The following is a 20589-nucleotide window of genomic DNA, read 5'->3' on the forward strand; positions in this document are numbered from 1 at the left end:
ACCTTTTACTATGCACCTTGCTTTTCCAAGGAGCATTGTCACCTGCTGGTCTCTCAGCTAAGATTGATAGCAAAAAGTACCTGGCCTGATTGCATTGGGTTAAAACAAAGGGTTGTGTGACACAGGAGAAAACAAATTTCTACATCAAGAGTTCTCAGAGAAAGATTTAGAAACCTTTGTTCTTACGAAGATCTCTATGAACACGACATAATATTAATCGTTGTAGGCTTAGCTTATTATAATGGATCCTTGCCAAAGGCTCAAGAATTAGAGTACATGATATTTCAAACACAAAGCCAGAAACACTATTGATCAGTTTCCTAGTGTTCTGTCTGTTTCCAACACACTAGCACTAATATAATAATGGAACAAAGATTTTAATAATTCTGCATCTCAAAATAATTCCTGGAATTATACTTTTAAAAACATGATTCCTCTTTACTAAATATTACATAGATGAAAATGTCTAATTAATTAACTAATGCATGTTTTGGGACTTCATTTTCCGGTGGATTGACAATTTGTAAATATTCACTTTCAAAACAAGAGTCATATCAAATATGTCTTACATTTGACCAAAGATTATTCTTTCCTTAACCAGAATTCACATAGCTTATCTGTAAGTGCCTGTGTTTCAAGTTATCAGTAAAAATCACCTACTCTGAACTAATGAAGACTGCTCTAAAAGAGAGAAATATCTAGTTACCAGGCAACAGTGATGGCATCAAGATTCTGTCTCTCTCCTTCCAGATGGATACAGTCACAGTCTCTCTAGCTGCACATTGGTTAGGTGACGTCTTTTCTGTATAACTGCTTTCCCAAGCACAACGCACTATGCTATGATACCTAAAATATCACTTTCATAAAGAAAAAGTGAGATGAATCTATTTTGAGCATGTAACTGTGAAAGATAAACTTCAATCAGCCATTAGAAATCCATTCATATTTTTCTCAAGGCTTTTTTTGCACACTGTTATTTGAGATTACTGTAAAGAATCTTCCTGATAATCCAGCTCCTGGGCAATGGCAATACAGGTTCAGTTTTTCTGCCTTTCAGGGCCACAGTGTGAACACACTTTCTCCTATAGTGTTCTTGTGTTTACAGGCATATACTCTAAAGAAAGTTTCACCACAGCATAAATTTGATATAATAATAAGAATAAGGCAAAACCCAGATACAGGAAGTTGCAAAGAGTTAACAAGACAAACTTAGGAAGCAGCCATTCATTATCTACAGTTACATTTTGCTCTCAGATCTGCAGGCAGCAAAATACAACTGCCAATTGATATTCACTATCCAGAGGATAGATTTGTAGAGAGTGTCTTTCATGTAAAGTTACCAGAAAGACACTTTACTCATTGCTGTGTAGCTCAATAGAGCCTCGTATGCTGTTAACTCTGAGATAGCACTGTGCAGTAAAAGTTACAATGCTTCTCAGGGACACAAGCTACATACACTGACAGGTATGTTTTAACTGGAAGAGAGCCATGCAGTCAGCCAAGTGGTAAAGTGGAGGCATATGGGTAACAAGATGAGTTGTAATGCTTTCAGAGGTGAATTCCATGAATGAGAAAAATTTCTTCTAGTAGACTAACTTTAAAGTGAAAGACTAGTAGGCTAAAGTAGCTCCAATAGGTAGGCCGACTTGTGCACATGCATACACAATGTATGAGATTTCAAGGGTAAGAAAGGAAAAGAATAATTCAGAGAAAACAGCGACTTGATATGAAATATAAGACAGTAAAAGAGTGTAGCAGTAACATTTCCCACAAAGAGCTTTGTTTAGCACATTTGTTTAAAAAAAACTGAAATTAATTATTATTTTCTGCTTGTTCATTTCTTACAAGTAAAAATGCATTGATTTCTTAAAATTCAAAAACAGTCCTGATCTAATGAGTCTTCTATCCATTTTCTTAAGGGTAAGGAGGTGATTTGGAAAGACCAGCCAAATAGTGGTTAGCTTACCTGCTGCCACAGTGTGTTGTCTGAAGTCTTTTCTACTTGTCTTAGTTACTTTTCTATGACCATGACAGAACAATGAATAGGGAATTAGGTTAGGTTTAGAGTCCATGATGGCAGAACGAGATAGTGCCAGAAACATCTGTGACTTCATATCTCAGAACTGTGAGCAGAAGGCAGATAGGGGGCGCACTGGAAATGATGCAAATCTTCTGAGACCTCAAAGTCAAAGTGACAAACTCCAACAAGGCCACACATCCTAATCCTTCCCAAACTTTGCCATCACCTGGGGACCAAACACTCAAAGATATGCGCCTTAGGGGCCATTTTCATTCTAACAACCACAGTTCTGGGGGCAAAAAATAAAAAATAAAAAATTAAAAAAAAAAAAATATATATATATATCTGCCATTTCAATTACTTTTGATGTCTTTTTAAAAATGTGTTATCAGTGTATAGGCACCATTTAAAGAAAGGTTTTGATTTATGTGCTGGCATGCCTGACGTTTGCTGGAGCATCTTAACCTCCAGTTTAATTAAATCCAGAATAATCAAATTCTTTCTCAAAGGAGGAATAGTTAGGCTCCATAAAGACTATAGTTACTTTAGAACTGCAATTAAAACTGCTGCAGTTCAGTCAAATTGAGTGAGAAATACTCTAATTACTAAAGATATGAGAACTCAACAAAGATGGCTCAAGGCACCTAGAGTGAAATCGATAATTTGCTACCACCACTGTCTATTAGGTGACTATCATCTTCTTACTGAAATTATTTCTTAGGACATTTCAAATACTAGAAAGAGTTTTATTCTTCCATTGATATGAGAAAGACAAAATAAACAAATAATAGTTCATCTAGGAAAGCTCAAGGAGGTGATTAGCTCATTTCTGTTACTTCATAAGCCCCTAGACACCAAAACAGTTAAAGTGTTTTTCATATAAACAGTGTGACCCCTGAAGGGAACAGTACAAATGCTAGCCAAGCAATTAGAAAGACTCACAAATTCCTATCTAAGACCTTCACTAATGTACCCCTTTGCCAATATATTAAAGAACTTGGATGTTACACATCTGTGGTTATTGGGTTTGTTTTTAAGATTTATTAGAAGAATGGGATTGTGGGAGCCAGAGGCATCAAAGACACCACAAGAACATGATTCATAGAATCAACTAACCAGGGTCCAAGGGGCTCACAGTGACAATCAGGGAGCCTGTATGCGTCTGAGCTAGGTCCTCTGCGTATATGTTATGGTTGTTTAGCTTGATGTTCTTGTGGGCCTCTTAATAGTAAGCATGGGGTGTCTCTGACTCATTTATCTGCTCTTGGGACCCTTTATCCTCCTAATGAGCTGCTGTGTCCAGCCTTAATATAAGGGTACTGACTAGTCTTGTGGTAATTTATGATGCTATCTTTGGTTGGTATTCCTGGGAGGCCTGATTTTTTTTTTTCAGAAGAGAAATGGAGAAGGGAGGAGGAGTGAGTCTGGGCAAGAGGGAAAGTAAGGGAGGAAGTCCAGCGAGGAGAAGAAGAAGATGGGAATGTAATAGATGAGAAGAGAATAAATAAATACAAATCTTAATAGATTTATTTTATGTGTGTGAATGTTTTGCACCAGATACCCTGGAACCTGAGTCACAGGTGGTTGTGAGGCACCACAAGGGTGCTAAATATTGAATCTGTGTCCTCTGCAAAACCAGAAAATCCTCTTAACTCCTGAACCATCTCTCCAGCCCATTGGCCATTGTTTTTAACATGACTACAACTAAAAAGAAAAAAAAAAGGGAAAAAAACTCAAAATAGGAGCCTACGATGTCTTGGTGTAATTATTTTTAAAGCAATATAATATTTTATAACAAGTAGGAAAAAAAAGCTTGAAGGGAGATAGAGAGGAAAGTAAGGCTTACAAATGGACAGAGCCTACTCTGGTTTGAAGAGTTATCTGAAGTGTAAGGGAAATTTTGTTAGGCCATTTATTCTTAAGAACTTCCTTAAGTCATCTTGAATCAGAAAATACTATTCTTGCCAAGAACACCATTTATTACATAAAGAGTCCTTTATTGTGAAAATTATGCTCCTGTCTGATTTCTGGGGAAGCTTCTTTTTGTCCGAAAACCTACCTATAACAATACAGTATTTTATCTGGAGACCTCGCAATTGAGGATAATGAGCTTAAGACTGCTTCATTATATATGAATGTCATGTTTTAGCAGAATAGTTATCTATCTATTCTTTTAATTATTCTTTTAAAATTCTGATTGTACCATCTGACTCAACTGATGTTGAAAGTGAAAAAATTCTGTCAACAATCCAGCTGTTTTCAATCATCTTATAGATAAGTTACTGCAAAGATAAAACATTTAAGTGAATGGAAATTCAGTTTCCACTGAGACTAATGAGTGAATTTGGTATAACCTTTCTTGACTTAGAAAAACTGATTTTCTTCATGATAGTATCAAATGATCACATTATTATAATCAAAAGCAGGAGCTTAATGCTTCAGTGGCTATGAGTAGGTAAACACCTTCATTGAAATATCCCTGGGGTGGGGGACCATATCTATTTTCAGATATTTCAGAGATTAGCTTTCAATTTGAAATTGTAGATATTCACTACACATCCAACAACAATATTATTAACCGGTCAAAGGAGAATATTCATCACTACAGTTTTGTTCGTGTTAACAAAAATGATCCTTGAATGACAAAAAAAAAAAATAATATGACACGAATGGAAAGATGTCTCTATTGTTGAAAATGCTCTCTGCTCTTCTGGAGAACCAGAGATCAGTTCCTAGCACCCCAGTCAATGTTCTTACCACCACCTGCAACTCCAGTCCCAAGAGATTGGAAGCCATCTTCTGGCCAGTGCACGCATGCACACACACACACACATACACACACACGCACACGCACACGCACACGCACACACACTGCATACATTCCACAAACACGCATACATACATAAATATCAGCAAATCATTAAAAAACAGTTATATAAGTAGATTGACTACAGCTGAAATCACATGACACAATAAATTTTATTCATAGGGTTTTTTTAAAAGTAAATTAACATAAGGTTTACTCCTTTCAAATTACACACCATAATTTCTGAATAGCTCACTTACATGCCTATATTAATGTAATCCAGAAGCAAGTAAAACTATGACTTTTTCAGACACATATTTATGTGGTAGACACACTGATGTATTTGTTATAAAACATTAATGTCTAAGTATATAACAATGCAAGCCCTATAGAAAAATTTGAGATTTACAATAAAGAAATTCACTCTTTTGTTAAAGCTTAACCTTGTTAGGAACACCATGGGGTATTTTCTAGCATGTTTCTCAGTAAGACAACAAACATCATTTGATGAGTGAAACCTAAGGATATTTATCAATGTGCTAGAAATATCAAGAACTTTTTCTTTCTCGGTGAATTAAAAATCACCCATTCATTTGTCTTCTGCTACTATGGATTTAGTATTTCTTTAATACCACCTTAAAAATAGAACTGTAAGTGCTGGAGAGATGGCTCTTGCCTTTATTCCAGAGGACCAGACTTGGGTCCCCATCATCCATGCAATGTAGTTCATAACCCACTGTAACTAACTCCAGGCCCTGAAATGTTTAGTACCTGCACATACACGTGTCCACAGCCTCCACATACATATTCACATAACTAAAAATAAAATGATATTTAAAAAAAAATAAGTGCTGACAAATGATGAAATTCGGTGTTGCTGTACACTTTACTGCAATACACAATTTTGAAAGTGAAAAAAATAACTTTCTCTGCAAATAAATAAAGATTCTAACTATGCATCTTCAATAAACAATAGAGTTGGCTTGGCCTAGCCAACTTGGAAGGCATGCATCTTATGTATTTCATGTTAGAGTCCATGGCTCCTGGGGCACAGTGTGCCTTCCAGTTCCTGGGAAACTGAGGCACTCTTTCAGGCAGTGACATGTTCAGGTCACTTGGTGTTTCTCTCTATATTGAAAGAGAGGTCAGGGAAGCATGGAGGCAATGACAGGACACTTGGACTTTGACATTAATCTTGTGTACCCTGTATAGCTTGCAAACATCATTGTATCCTGGCAACGACAACTCTCTTGATCCGGGCAATCACCACTTCATCTGGTTTTTGATAAGGATATAAAATATCTGATATTGCTCTCAATAGACTTGTCACACACAGCCTCATTCTTGCTGTGGCCACTCCAACCCAAGGCTGGTTTAATTTCCGCCTGGCCAAATCAGGTACCCTTGGCCAAGGAAGTAAGCATTGGAGCTTACATGTATCTATCTAATTATCAGATGAAACCTGAGTCATGTAGCATTCAATTCAATTTTGGAAAAAAAAAAAAAAAAACAACCTTTTTTAAAAAAAAAAATACTTGCATTCAGTTCTTGCCTTGAAAACAGGAAGAATTTTCCCAACTTCAAGTGTTCTTTATTGAAAGCTTGGATTCTTAAATATGACTATGCCTATACCTTGCTTTAATAAAAAGACAACATATTAAAAAGTTAAGTGATATTACTTCTTATAGATAACTTATATATAATAATGAACATCTATTATGTAGTTAGTGCTTTCAGAAATATCTATGTTTTATAGACTTTGCTGAGTTTTTTTCTGAAAGCAATAACTACATAAATCTATATTAATTCCAATCAAGGGAAATGTTTTTAAAAGTTCTTTTTATCTTCCAGTGGTGTCCAGGAAAACAACATGTATAGATTAATAGAGAACACTTCAATACTGTACATAGTCTTTTTAGTACACATCATAATTACTTTTCTGCTTTTTAATGTACTTTAATACTGCATTATTATCTTTCCAAGTAAAGTCCTGCCTTTTGAGTTCTTAATTACTTAAAATTCTGCACACAGTTAAACAAATTTTCCTTCAGTAAATCCACAGAAAACAGGAACCCATGGTTTTCTGTATACAGGGAATGGGTCGTCTGCTCCAATCCATTATTTTAAATTACATATTATAAAAATCTATAGAACACATGGTTTTTCAAAAAATAATATCCAAGGAGATGACAAAAAATGTATTTAAAAAATCTGAACTATCAACTTTAGCTTTAGTCTTCTATTTGCTTTTCTATAAAGGGTGCCAACATTTTAACATAATGTCATCTACAAATTGCTAAGCTATATATACAGCAATCCTGGGAATATGTAGCCAAGGTCAAGTTAGGGTGGCAGTGATTAGACATGTTCATATCCAAGTTTAAATTAGTGTTAAGAGGAACCCAGTTGTTATAAATAGAAAATCCCAACATTTAGTTTTTGCCAATAAAGACCCATGAGCCAGATGCTGGGGTGGAAGCCTACCACCTCATAGAGGCAGAGAGAGCACCCAGGTAGCTTTCCTACTCAGCTCACATCTCATCTTTCTCCCCACTGTCTTAAATATCCTCAACTCAGTGTCCCGCCTTTCTGTTTGGTCAGCTGCTTTCTTGTTCTGTCTCTTCACCAAGAGCTAACTTTATTTAATCCTGTTTACAGAATGCTCTTGGATTAAAGGTTTGTGCTAGGGCTGCAACACACCACAAGTACTTGTTTACAGTAAACAGAAAGCTCTCTTGGGTTAAAAGTGTGTGATAGGACTGTGCCACACCAGAACAAGAAACAGGTGTTTGTTTTCAGTCCATAATTTTGGGGTTCACAATAGAATCAAATGTCCTGTAACAGAGCACTACCAATTTTCACACAAAAACTCAATATTTTATGCAAATTTGATATTCTAGTCAGTATGGATTTTAAAGTACTAAACGTATTGACTTGATATTATATTATATATTTATGGATTGTCTAATTTGCTGGACTAAATGGAGCCAACATGTGAAGTCTAGCAGCCTACTCCAAAGCTCACAACTATTTTTAGATAGGTGAATAAAAAATATGAAGAGAAAATTGATTTTGAGATCACAGACTCACTCTCACATCCATGCCAGAGAGATGAGAGAGAGAGAGAGAGAGAGAGAGAGAGAGAGAGAGAGAGAGAGAGACAGAGAGAGAGAGAGAGAGAGAGACAGAGAGACAGAGAGAGACAGAGAGAGAGAGAGAGACAGAGAGACAGAGAGAAAGGACAAATTTTATTTTATTTTTCCAGTTATCTTTTTCCAAAGCTTATATCTGATCTACCTAATATAAAAGTAGGTTCCCAAGCACCACTTATTGTGAGGAAATATATAGAGACAAAACTTGTAAATGAATGATATCCATGTGGTATTGTTCTTTTGAAGAAAAATAATGTATATAATGTGAAAGCTGTACAGGAGAAGTTAGGCTTTCATGAGCCCAGGACGACAGAGTTCCCTATGACAGAAACAGTGCTTTAACAGACACTACAGGAGCAGGGGCAGAGTTAATTAGATGCATCAAGAACAGCGGTGGGAGGTAAGAGTAAGTCAAATCAAGGCAGATGCTCCCTCTGTCGTCAAAACTCAGAAGCATTGGAATGTGGATCACACGAGGAAGAATGAGCTGAGATATAGCAACTTGCTGCATAACAGAAACAAAGCCAAGATGATAAGGATGTCTTTAGTGGTGTACACCTATGTGCTGCACATCCATGGCTAAGAGAGCAGTCGTGTTTATGTGACCATTGAAGACACTGTTAAGATTATGACATTACAGTGTTTATTTCTACTAAAAATAGAAGAGTGGATAAATCATGGCATAATTAAGAACCTCCTCCAGTCCACAGAGAGTTCTAGGGGATTTCATCCATTTTTTATGAGTTTAGAAAACACCTACCTGTTTGCCACCAGTGGTCTAGAACAGGGACTCTGAAGACCTTTTTGGACCATTCTAGGGTCTCCACATCACATCTTTCCCCAGCCACAAACAGTGTCTTGAACCTGAGTATAAGAAAGACAGTGAGTTCAAAGCATTCCCTGACAATTAAACTAAATATTTTCTCTTATGTTAAAAAAATTTTCTGTTGAATCCATCCATACCAGTTACATCTGTGGAAATCAGCCCTGTAGAGGATTATTATGTTGTCAAAGAGTGAGTGGGATGCTTGATTGTATTCAAATGTATCCACATGCAGTTCTTAGTGCTGATGTACTTCAAAAGCAGAACTCAGAACTACAGATACTCAGCTCCAAAAACTGAGTTGACTTAGTAAGGTATCTGTCACATTCCTCTAAACACCAAACATGAAAAGCCCTTCCCCCTTGACATTAGCCTTGCTAATTTTAACTCTTAATTTCCTTTTTTAAAATTCCTATGCTCACAGATACTAAGGCAGCAAAATGGATCACACATATTATTTCTCATGAGTTCCTTTAGGAGAGATTACTATGAGCTCAAGAACATATTTTCTCCATCCCAAGAAACATACAGAGGGAAAAAATGGCTAATAAAGAAGTATTATTGTGGCCTTTAGGGTCAAACAGACTCTTATAGGAAAGAACCCGAGTGACTGAAGGATGAAGGACAATTAACTCACTGACAGAGAAAACTGCCCCAGAGTAGAAAGAATAAAATAGAAAAATGGACCTAATCTGACCCTGTTAGTGATTCATTGAAAGAAAGGCTGTTTTTCTTTCATGGCATTGCCCTCACGGCCTGTCTGTCAGAAGAAGAATGGGCAGATGAGCGGTTAATTCATTATCATTAAAGGGGAAATGTTCAACAAACAAACACCTGCCTGCTCATCTTGAACAATGCAGACTGCTTCTGGCAGAATCTTACTGCTCTCTAAATTGATAAAGTATTTCTTATAGCTTTAACTAGCCTTGCTCTGTGATCCAGCAACATTCTGTTTCTATTTGATATAAACATACATCTTCTCTCTACATTTAATCCTTCTTATGAACATTCATCTTTATGAACCTGAAACCCATGAAGATTTGTTGGATTTTTTTTGATTCACGAAACAATGAGGTATGAAGATTGGCATGAACAAAATTCTTGTCAGTTTGAATGAGTTTTATAATTAAAGAAACAAATGCTGTGTTTTGAGAGCACAAGAATTGATAAGGTACAGTGATATGAGGAGGAAAAAAATATGGGATGGTTATCTTGGGAAATTTTTCATAGGTAATACAACATGGAAAGTGTTTAGACCAGCTCACTGGTTTTCACAAACTTACTGAGTAACCTCAGGTTTCACACAGAGACACCACAGCTGGGTATGAAACAGAGGAAAAAGGAGGGAAGGCCTGGGGGAAGATTATCTGGAGAATTAAGGAAGGGCAAGACAATAGTGAGATTACCCAGTGGGAAAAACAAGAAAAATGTTCAAGCAGGAATATTAGAGAAAAAGGATGGAAGCTAGAGAAAAAATAAAATATTGGTGGAAATGAAAGCAGAGTAAGAGAAACATGGTGGAATTCTTAATGGCGTGACCGTAATGAAGAAAGGGTTTAGGGGGATGGAGACACTGAAACATGAAAAGACACTGGAGGAAATATGATAGTGTTGATAAAAAGTTTAATATCAAAATACTGAAAATTATCCGAGGAGCTAACTATACAAAGTAAAAATGACTTCCTGACTGAAGTTCCTGAGAGAAAGTGGGAAAGGGGGAAATTAGTGATTCAAGCAAATGACACATAGTTAATTAGGAATTGGGTTATTAGAAAAAGAGAGTGTTCATGCTCTACTGTCCTCTTCTACCTTTAAGGCTAATCTTGGCCCAAAGCTGTAGCTTAGCCTTCATAGGTAGGAAAATAGTAAAAGTTCAAGGAGAAACTACCCATTGGAGACACATTATTGACAATGCATGCTGATCAGCTCCTAAGTACAAATGACCATCTGGTAAATGATGTCCACACATGAAGGAGTTCCATCTGTATCTGCAGGCTCCCTAACCTATAACATTTTTACACATCTCAAGCCACAGTTTCTTCAAAGTCAAGGTGGTCCAGATGGAACTGAATGTCTACATGAAGACATTAAATAGTCTTAAAATAGTTGCTTTTATTTTTCTTTGCTTTTGGATAAGTCTTATTGTATAAGCCAGGCTGGCCTATAAACCACTGTGGATCTAGAGTTGGTCTTGAATTCGTGGTCTCTCTGGTTTGTGTTCCTGAATATTGGGATTGCAGACAAATTACTGCCTTTAATTTAATTTAATTAGTTTAATGCTTATCTTTACTGACATAAAGTAAACTATGTTAATTCACGAAACACACCTTGGCCCTAAGTTCCCATTTTATGACTCATAACAGCATTGTATATGTCTAAGCACTGTGTATTCATGTTTTTTTATAGTATAATTTTATTACATCATTCTTATATTGCAGTTGTACAAGAATGCTTATAGTAGCAATATTCATGCAAGCATTAGAAAGCAAAATAGGATAGAATAACCTATGGCAGATTAGAGAAAACACCAGCAATAATAATAGATACCCTAGGCTGGAGTCACAAGCATTAGTCAGGTAAGAATTGAACTCAGACTCTACAAGTGAAATATGCTACTCTTTAGCCACATCTCCAGATCCTCCAGACTTCCTTTTTTTTTTTTTTATAAAAATAATTTGCCATTTACCATAACCAAAGTTGTACGATCACTAATAATTTAGAAATGTCAAAGTAGTCAGAATCTATGTGATCTTCCAAAGTTCAAATTGTTACTTTCTATATCATTTATCTCTTGCTACATGTATAAAATAAAAATGTGTAGTAGGGGTGATGGTCTAGTATCTTCCAAAGACCTGGGGTCAACTCCTAGAACCCACATGGTAGTTCACAACCATTTGTAACTACAATTCTAGGAAATCTGGTGCCTTCTTCTGACCTCCATGGACAACAGGGACAGGTAGTTCCCACACATACATGTAGCAGAAACACTCACATACATAGAAAAAATATATCTTCTTTTAAAAATAAAACAAAAGCTAGACGCTAAAATGTTTTCAGAATAAATATGTTAATGAAGAAATTTAAAATATTATGTTGAATCAAATATCACCGAGTTCCCAATTTCTTTCAGTAAAAGAAACTAAGTTATATGATTTCCTATTTTTTCTAACTCTGACGAGATTTAAATGAATATCGTACTATAGATCTCTAAATTTTGTTAAGAATTGAGTCACCTGCCTATAATGCCAGCATTGGGAGTTGGAGAGATCTTAACTAGATAAGACTGGCCTACAGATCAAGCTCCTGGCTAACCTGGAATACTTTAAAAGGCCTTGTCTCAGGAAAACATATAATTTAAAGTTGTCTTACACAGGAGTTGCTTTCATGGTACTGAGCTTGCTCGGTATAAATGAGGTCCTGGGTTTGATTCTTGAACCATAACAACAACAACAACAACAACAACAACAACAACAACAACAACGTATGTTGCCAAATACATTTTGTTTGCAACAGAGAGTTAAATAGCCCAATAGGATTGAATACTAAAACATTATTATAATGAAGAGTTTTTAGGTAATCTTTAGGTGCAGGAAAAAAAGTGATTATTTCTTTCAAGATCTGTCAACTACTAAATAAGCGAATACTATTCTTCCTCTGTGCCAACAGATACTTAGTAAAAGCAGATCATCTCAGTAATGTCTCATCACGCTCCATGCCCCATCGTTGTTTTATCACTTTCATTCTGCTGTTGCTGTCTTCTTCCTTCCCTCTCCTCGGCCTAACACTTGAATTCACATCCAGAACGCAGAGATTCCCATGTTGATGCCACTTGGGTTTTTGCAGATTCTGTCAACGAGGAACTAGAATTCTGCCTAAAAGTTCTCTGAAATCCAGCCAGGAACATAACTTATTTTTATTTTCTTTTAGATCCACCAGTAGAGGTTAAAGGACATTTGAGACTTTAGAAATGGAAACGGGATACAGAAATGGGTTACAAAGGGTAAACCAGTCACTGACTTCATGAGACTTTCTTTGCTGAAACTTTTGCTGATTGGGAAATGGTCTTCCTTTCTTTCTTTGTTTGTTTCTTTCTTTTTACTGTAATTTTTTAAAGGATTATTTATTATGTGTATATCCTGCCTGCATGTTCACATGCCCACCAGAAGAGGGCACCAAAACTCATTATAGATGGTTATGAGCCACCATGTGGTTTCTGGGAATTGAACTCAGGACCTCTGGAAGAGCAGCCAGTACTCTTAACCTCTGAGCCATCTCTCCAGCTCTGTATTATTTTTTAATCTGTTCACTTTACATCCCAATTGGCGCCGCTTCCCTCATCATCTCTTGGTTCTACCTCCCCTAGTCCTCAGAAAGGGGAGCCATTCTCCCTTGATATCTGACCTCAGCCTATCAGGTTTCATCTGGACTGCCTGTGTCCTCTTCCTCTTTGGCCTAGCAAGGCCGCCCCACCAGGAGGAAGTGATCAACAAGTGGTCACCAGAATCCATGTCAGAGTCAGACCATACTCCCCATATTATGGGACCCACAGGGAGACTATGATGCCCATTTACTACACCTGAGCAGAGGGTTTAGGTGATCACTACGCATGGTTCTTGGTTGGTGCATCAACATCTGCAATGCTTCCCTTCCTCTGCCCAGAATTTTGGCTCTATTGGTCTCCTTGTGGAGCTCCTGACCCATCTAGGTCCCTCTAGTCCCCAACTCTTCAATACGACTGCCTGTGCTCCACCCCAAGTTTGGCTATGAGTCTCAGCATCTGCCTGAATCCCCTGCTGGATGGGGTCTTTCAGAGGACCTCTATGGTAGGATTCCTTCCTGTTTCTTCTCTTCAACTGCTTCCAGTGTCTATTCTATTTGTCTTTCTGAATGATAATTAAGCATCCTCCCTAAGCTCCTTCTTGTTATTTAACTTCTTTAGGTCTGTGTATTGTAGTATAGTTATCCAGTACCATGTGGCTACTATCTGCTTATAAGAGAGTACATACCATGCATGTCTTTCTGGGCCTGGCTTACCTCACTCAGAATGACCATTTCTAGTTCCATCCATTTTTTTTTTTTTTGCAAATTTCAGCATTTCCTTGTTTTAATAGATGAGTAGTATTCCATTGTGTTATTGTACCACAGTTTCTTTATTCATCCTCTGGTTGAGGGGCATCTAAGTTGTTTCCAGTTTCTGGTTATTACGAGTAAAGCTGTTATGAACATAGTTTAGCAAATGTCCTTCTTGTATAATGGAGCATCTTTCTAGTATATGCCCAGGAGTTGTATGGCTGGGTCTTGAGGTAGCCTTACTCCCAATTTTCTGAAAAACTGCCAGATTGATTTCCAACATGTTTGTACAAGTTTGCACTCCCACTCCCAGCAATGTAGGAGTGTTCCCCTTTCTCCACATCCTCTCTAGCAGGTGCTGTCACTTGGGTTTTTGATCTATGCCATTCTGAGGGATGTAAGATGCAATCTCAGTGTCCTTTTGATTTGCATTTCCCTGATGACTAGGGACCTTGAGCATTCCTTTAAGTGTTTCTCAGCCACTCGATATTCCTCTGTTGAGATTTCTCTGTTTAGCTCTGCATCCCATTTTTAAATTGGATTATTTGGTCTGTTACTGTTTATTTCTTGAGTTCTTTCTGTATTTTGGATAATGGCCCTCAGTCAATGTAGGGTTGGTGAAGATCTTTTTCCAGTCTGTAGGACTGTCATTTTGTTCTGTTGACAGTGTCCTTTGCCTTACTGAAGCTTCTCAGTTTTACGAGGTCCCGTTTATTAGTTGTTGATCTTAGAGCCTGAGCTGTTGACGATCTCTACAATACAATGTTTGAAGTCCTAGCTTGAGCAATAAGACAACTAAAGGAGATCAAAGGGAAACAAACTGGAAAGGAAGAAGTCAATGTATCGCTGTTTGCAGATGATATGATAGCATCATAGAACTAAAGGTAAGGACGGAATGGAGACAAGAAAGTACACAGAACGTCATCATTCTAATTAGCAGAAACAGGCTGTAAAATAACTTTGATGAATATTACCTTCCTGAAAGGCTACATAACATTAGCAGACATCTGGGAATTACAATAAAATCTGAATTCCTGAAACTGACAGAATAAGAAATGTAAAAACTTAATGAAAGCTTAGATATAAGTGAAGAGAGGATTTGATAACCTAAATCATGTAACTGTCTTGGGTAAGTAAAAAGCAAAAATAAGGACATAAATTATAGCACAGGAGATAATAGATAGTGTAAAAGTTCAAACACATGTCAGTAGTGTTCCAGTGGTTAGAAGGAAGTATAAAGTAGGGACAGTGTCTAACAGATGATGTCAGAAAAAAAATTGTGCACAACTAACTACACTGACAGGTAAAGGAGCCATAGATCGACAAAGTAATTTAAACCATACACATTCTCCATTCATAATTTAAGACCTTTGCACAAAGTAAACAACCAACCTGCATAGTTCTATTTGTCATTATTTCAAAACACATATTTAAATAAAATTGTCAGTTGATAAACTCTTTAGATAGCAGAGAAAAGATTACTTCCAAATCTTCCTATAAAACCAACATATCTATGCAACCCAAACGAATGAAAGTTTAAGAAGAGAAATCTAAAAAGTTAATAAATAATTAATTTAAAAATAAAAATGCCCCAATATTGTAGGCATAAAATAAAACAAAATAGTGGACACAGATGTATTATGGAAGGAAAATTTCTCAGTACTGGGAGACACATGTCATCATATATTTGTTAAAATGCATGGAATGTTTACCACAAGTGAGCCTAAATATAGACTTATGATGGTTAACTATGTATCACTAAAGACGTCTGTGTCAGTAGCAAAGTACAGACTAGTGAGGTGTGAGATGTTGATGGGGAATGATGTGCACAATTCATCTGGAGACAGAAAATGTATAGGAATGCAGTAGCTTGCATTAATGTTTTCATGATGTAAACTAGTATTAAATGGTCTAATGGTAGCTGTACATGATGATGCACTTGTATTCCAATACAAGGAAAGCAAGTCTCTGTGAATTTGAGGTCAGCCTGGTCTGTATAGCGAGTTATACAGGAGCTGGGACAAACAGTGAGGGCTTGTCTAAAAAAGAGGAAGAAGATGATAATGAGGAAGAGGAAGAGGAAAAGGCAGAAGAGAAGGAAGAAGAAGAGGAGGAGGAATATACTAGTAACTTTCAAAATATTAGTGCTTCATTATTACTATTCTTTTATAGAGGTACTCATTTAATAACAAAGTTTCTCCCTACACTGGTATTTGAGATCTCATCATATTTTTTCTCTTTAACCTTTAATAATAATCAATATTGATGATTGACTTTTCAAGTGTCAAGTAGACTGAATTCAGATAAATTTAGAAGCTGCAGCATGTTGGCAAAATCCATTTGTTTAAAAATTGTAAAGGCAGTTTGGCTCATTATTCTATCGTAAAATTCCAAATAAATATAAATAAAATTATTAAAATTAATGAGTAACTAGAACAATACCATGAGAACATATGTAATTTGGAAAAACTGTTTTAGTTCTACGATATTAGAATTAAGCAAAATAAAAATACAGAAAATTACCACTGACCAAAACATAAGTTTCTTGATATAGTTAACAAAAGATATGCAATTCTTTTACAGTAAAACAGAAACCATTAATGTGTGAAATTAGACCTAAAATGAATGGTTACACTAGATTTATAAATTTAAAATGTGTTAAAATGAAAACTTTTGCTGCATCCATCTATATATTCAATGTGAATCCAAACTCTCAGAAGAAAACATTTCTCATCTCTGTCTCTCCCGTCTCTATTTCTTTCTGTGTGAATCTATGTCTCTGTCTCTCTATGTGCCTGAGTCTTCTCTCTGTCTCTCTGTCTCTGTCTGTCTCTGTGTCTCTGATTCTGTCTCTCTGTCTTTCTCTTTGTGTGTTTCTGTCTCTGTCTCTCTGTGTCTCTGTCTCTCTCTCTCTCTTTCTGTCTCTGTCTGTCTGTCTCTCCTTATACTAAAATCAGAATACAAATAAAATGGGCCAAGAATATTAACATCACACTTGAAAGATGAAGTTGCAGAGTAAGCATTGCATTACAAACCTGCAGCTATAAACAAAACAATGTGAGAGTAGCAAACCCCTGTTAAGACAGTCAATACACCAGAATAGTAAAAAGCCAAACTGAGACTGAGAGAGTACTAGCGCAGCACAAGTTAATGTCGGCCTAGAGGCAGAGGATAATCACTGAAACAAGTGACTTAACTGAACATAAGGATACATATGATGTGTACTCTTCATGTCATCTACAAAAGAATATAATTCTAATTTGGGAAGTGAAATAAAAATGGGTCTAAGCAAATAACATTGAAAAATGCCTCCTGACATTAGATTTGGTGAATTGTCTTAGATGGGGCAGGAAAGCACTAAACACGAAGGAAAGCTTGATGACATACATACATTTGAATACAAGACTGAAGGTAAGGTATTGAAAGGAGATTTTAATTATAAATCAAGAAAGAATATAGATGAAAGATAAATGAAAGAGATAAATAAAGATGACAGACAGATAGATAGATAGATAGATAGATAGATAGATAGATAGATGATAGGTAGATAGATAGCTTGATTTAGATAAATGATAGTTTATAGAGGACAGATAGATAATTATAGAGATAGCTGATGATAGATGAAAAGATCGGTGATAGATAGATGATATATTCATTGGAAGACTTTGCAAATTCTTAACCACTTGACAAAATAAAAATTTCAAATGTCCACTAAAAATAAGACATTAAGATTCTGAGATGCAATTTGAGGGGGTAGGATGGTGTTACCACAAGACAATCAGAATGATACCATTTAAAATTGGCCAAAGTATAATGTTCTAATAAAAATCATGAAAGTTATAAAAGTCATATGCTTCAAATAGGTATGAAAATTAATGCACAACTTCAGGAAACAGTTTGCCTGTATTTTACATGCCCTACTCTTACAAATGTCCAATGCTAAATAATATGCATGTATAATATTTATGTGTATATATAAAGAAGGCATCAACTGTATTTTGGAAATGACTAAAGTTATTCAGCTGTTGATGTACTAGTGAATACAGTAATGCCTCATACAAAGAGCTGGGAAGGTTTAAAGAAGAAAAGTCTAAGAGATTTAAATGCAATATACAAATTTACAGTCAGTGAGGAATAATACATGGGAGACATATATTGTGAAACATAGTGACAGATGCTAAGGATTTCATAGAGTTTTGTAAATGATGAATTTAGAAAGATATTGATAAAATGTGATATAATATACCTACATGTTAATAGCTAAAGTTATTAATTTAATTACATATTTCAAAATATGTCTGATTTAACCAATTAAATAAAAATGATTAAAACCATACATCTGTCAACTAGATAAATAAACTGGCCTTCTTGTGAATGCCATAGATCTAAATTCTCTTTCTACCTGCTAATACTATAGAGTTGTTTTCCAGTTATTTCATTAAATAAATGATATTCCTATTCTTTCTCTTATACTTAATTAATCTCATATGCAAACATTTGGTTGCTTATGGTGTGCTCAGTGTCTACCGACTACCTTTACATTTTTCTTTTCTTGTTTCCTTTTTGCCCTGAAGTCACTAAAGAAGAGTTAAATTCAGTTTCAAGTCCTCTTCTGTTCTATCTAATTAATAGTAAAAAAAATCTTAAATTGAAAATTGTTTTTAAGGGACTGAATTCTTCAGCATCAAGAATTTGTTGTTGTTGTTGTTGTTGTTGTTGTTGTTGTTGTTGTTATGAAATCTTCCTTTCCATTATATTTCTTAGGTCATAAATTGTTTTCTAATTTAGTCGAGCTGCATATTCCTTTTATCATTTTTGGTGAGTTTCTATTACGGGAATCATTTGAAATTCCTTTGGGGGGTAACTCAGGAGCTTCTCTTTCTCTGAGGTCTGTTATTGGTGAACCATGTCTTCTATTGTTGATGTCCTATCTTGGTTTCTCATGTTCTTTGGATCTGTTCATTGCATTCAAGCTTAAGACTGCAACCACTTCACCCAAACGTTACAAAGTGGTTCCAGAGATTAAAAATCTTTCTCCTTGTAACCAGTATCTCTGAGGATACTGGTTCCTTGGTCAGGATATGATAGTTGTTTGCACACAGCACAGTGGTGTAGTCTTCATGGGATTACTCAGTGGTGATAATGTTAATGGCTGTGGATATGCTGATTTGGGCTACAGGAGTTGGTGGCAGTGATGTTGGGTACATGGGTAATTAGAAAAAAAAATAATTTAGGGATCTCTTGTTGCTTTGTTAATGGGTCTGACTGGGTTTATCGCTGCTCGTAACAGCACTAGGATCCAAACATTCAGAGAGGCTGTGAGACTGGAATCAGAATATGGCAAAATATTGTAGCACTTCTGAAGAAAGGTACAAAAAGAATCTTCTTGTGCAATGGAATGCGGCTCACACACTAAACGAGTGTAAGTGTGCCACATAGCTCAGCAGTATAGACTCTGGATGTTGGGACTGAAATGTGCTGCTGATAATGATGGTAGCAGAAGTTGTAGAACATGGCCCAGGCATGGAACAGGGAAAAAAGAAAATGTGTCAGAGCTAGTGCTGTGGTGAATCTGGCATAGCTGCAACTAAGGTACAAATATTCACAGGACATACTGGCAGCTCAGACCCTGGGGGAAAGAGAAAGCCTATGGTGTTGACTCCATGCCCTGGAATGGTATCCCATGGCAACAGCCTATTTCCTGAGGCAGGGAACAGCAGCATCGCCCTTTTGTCATCTCTGCATACTAGCAAAGGTCTGACCATAGGGTATAAACATATTACTTGTAATTTTAGTTTAAACTCTCAACAGCGATGTAAGCACAGCCCTGGTGTATTATACCCTTGTCATGAAGGTCACGGATACATGCTTTAGTTATTGATTCATGATGGATCTAAAATGGAATCTCATTTAATTTTGAAATTTCTTATGTAGTCATGAAAGTGAATACACTGTCTTGCTCCAGCATCCTCCTTCATTAACTCATTCTATTACTTGCCCAATTCTTTTTTGAGTTGTATGTCTCTTTAGTGAGATATATGACTTTTAAATATTTTTTAGTTTTTTGATTAACAATTACACAAATTATAATAGTCACATTTTATTAATAATTCCTTAATGATTTGTGATTCATACTTTAAAATTTATGCCTTGTGTGTGGTCACGCAACAGTAGAGGTCTGTGTCAATGTCCATTACTCACTCATTTCACCACTGAAGACCATGTGTACACATCCCTTGTTTGGACTGCCACCAGGAACTAAGAGCTGTGCAGAGCTGGCCCCACCTCTCACTACCTGTGGTACTCAGGATAGTGGGCTCCACACATCACTTGGGAAGCAGCATAAAGTTGGCTCTGATGGCATGGGCATGAGTGAGCTGGCTTTGAGGACATGAAAGTGGGAGAGTTGGCCCTGTCCCTTGCCAACTTCAGCATCAGGTGAGCTAGCTGGGGCAGTGCTGAAGAGCTCGCCCTGGTGAACTGGGTGCAGGTGAGCTGGTGAGCTGACCAACCTAGCTACCACCCACTCCCATATCCAGGGCTTTGAGTGGGCCCTCCTCAGCATGTACTCCACCAGTAAACTGGTAGCGGGTGTTAAGGGGCTGGTCCTACAGAACCAAAGCTGTAGGATCTCCATGACAGAGAACAAGAACAAGATATCTGAGAGGAGTTCCAGTGAGGATCTAGTAACAAGAGTGTAGCAGAAGCCAGAGTCCTT

At 36.6% G+C, this 20589-nt stretch overlaps 1 protein-coding gene across 1 annotated transcript in view; it reads right to left on the minus strand.

The window, feature by feature from the left end:
* ACSS3 (acyl-CoA synthetase short chain family member 3) overlaps positions 1-20589 on the minus strand; it is a 162908-nt gene that overhangs the window by 29474 nt on the left and 112845 nt on the right. Inside the window, exon 9 of the mRNA XM_084794124.1 lies at positions 8739-8842. Within this exon, the coding sequence (XP_084650250.1) occupies positions 8739-8842 (104 nt within the window). The remainder of the gene's footprint in view (positions 1-8738; positions 8843-20589) is intronic.

The sequence above is a fragment of the Acomys minous genome (assembly GCF_964271855.1).
Source record: "Acomys minous genome assembly, chromosome: 9".
Lineage (NCBI taxonomy): Eukaryota > Metazoa > Chordata > Mammalia > Rodentia > Muridae > Acomys > Acomys minous.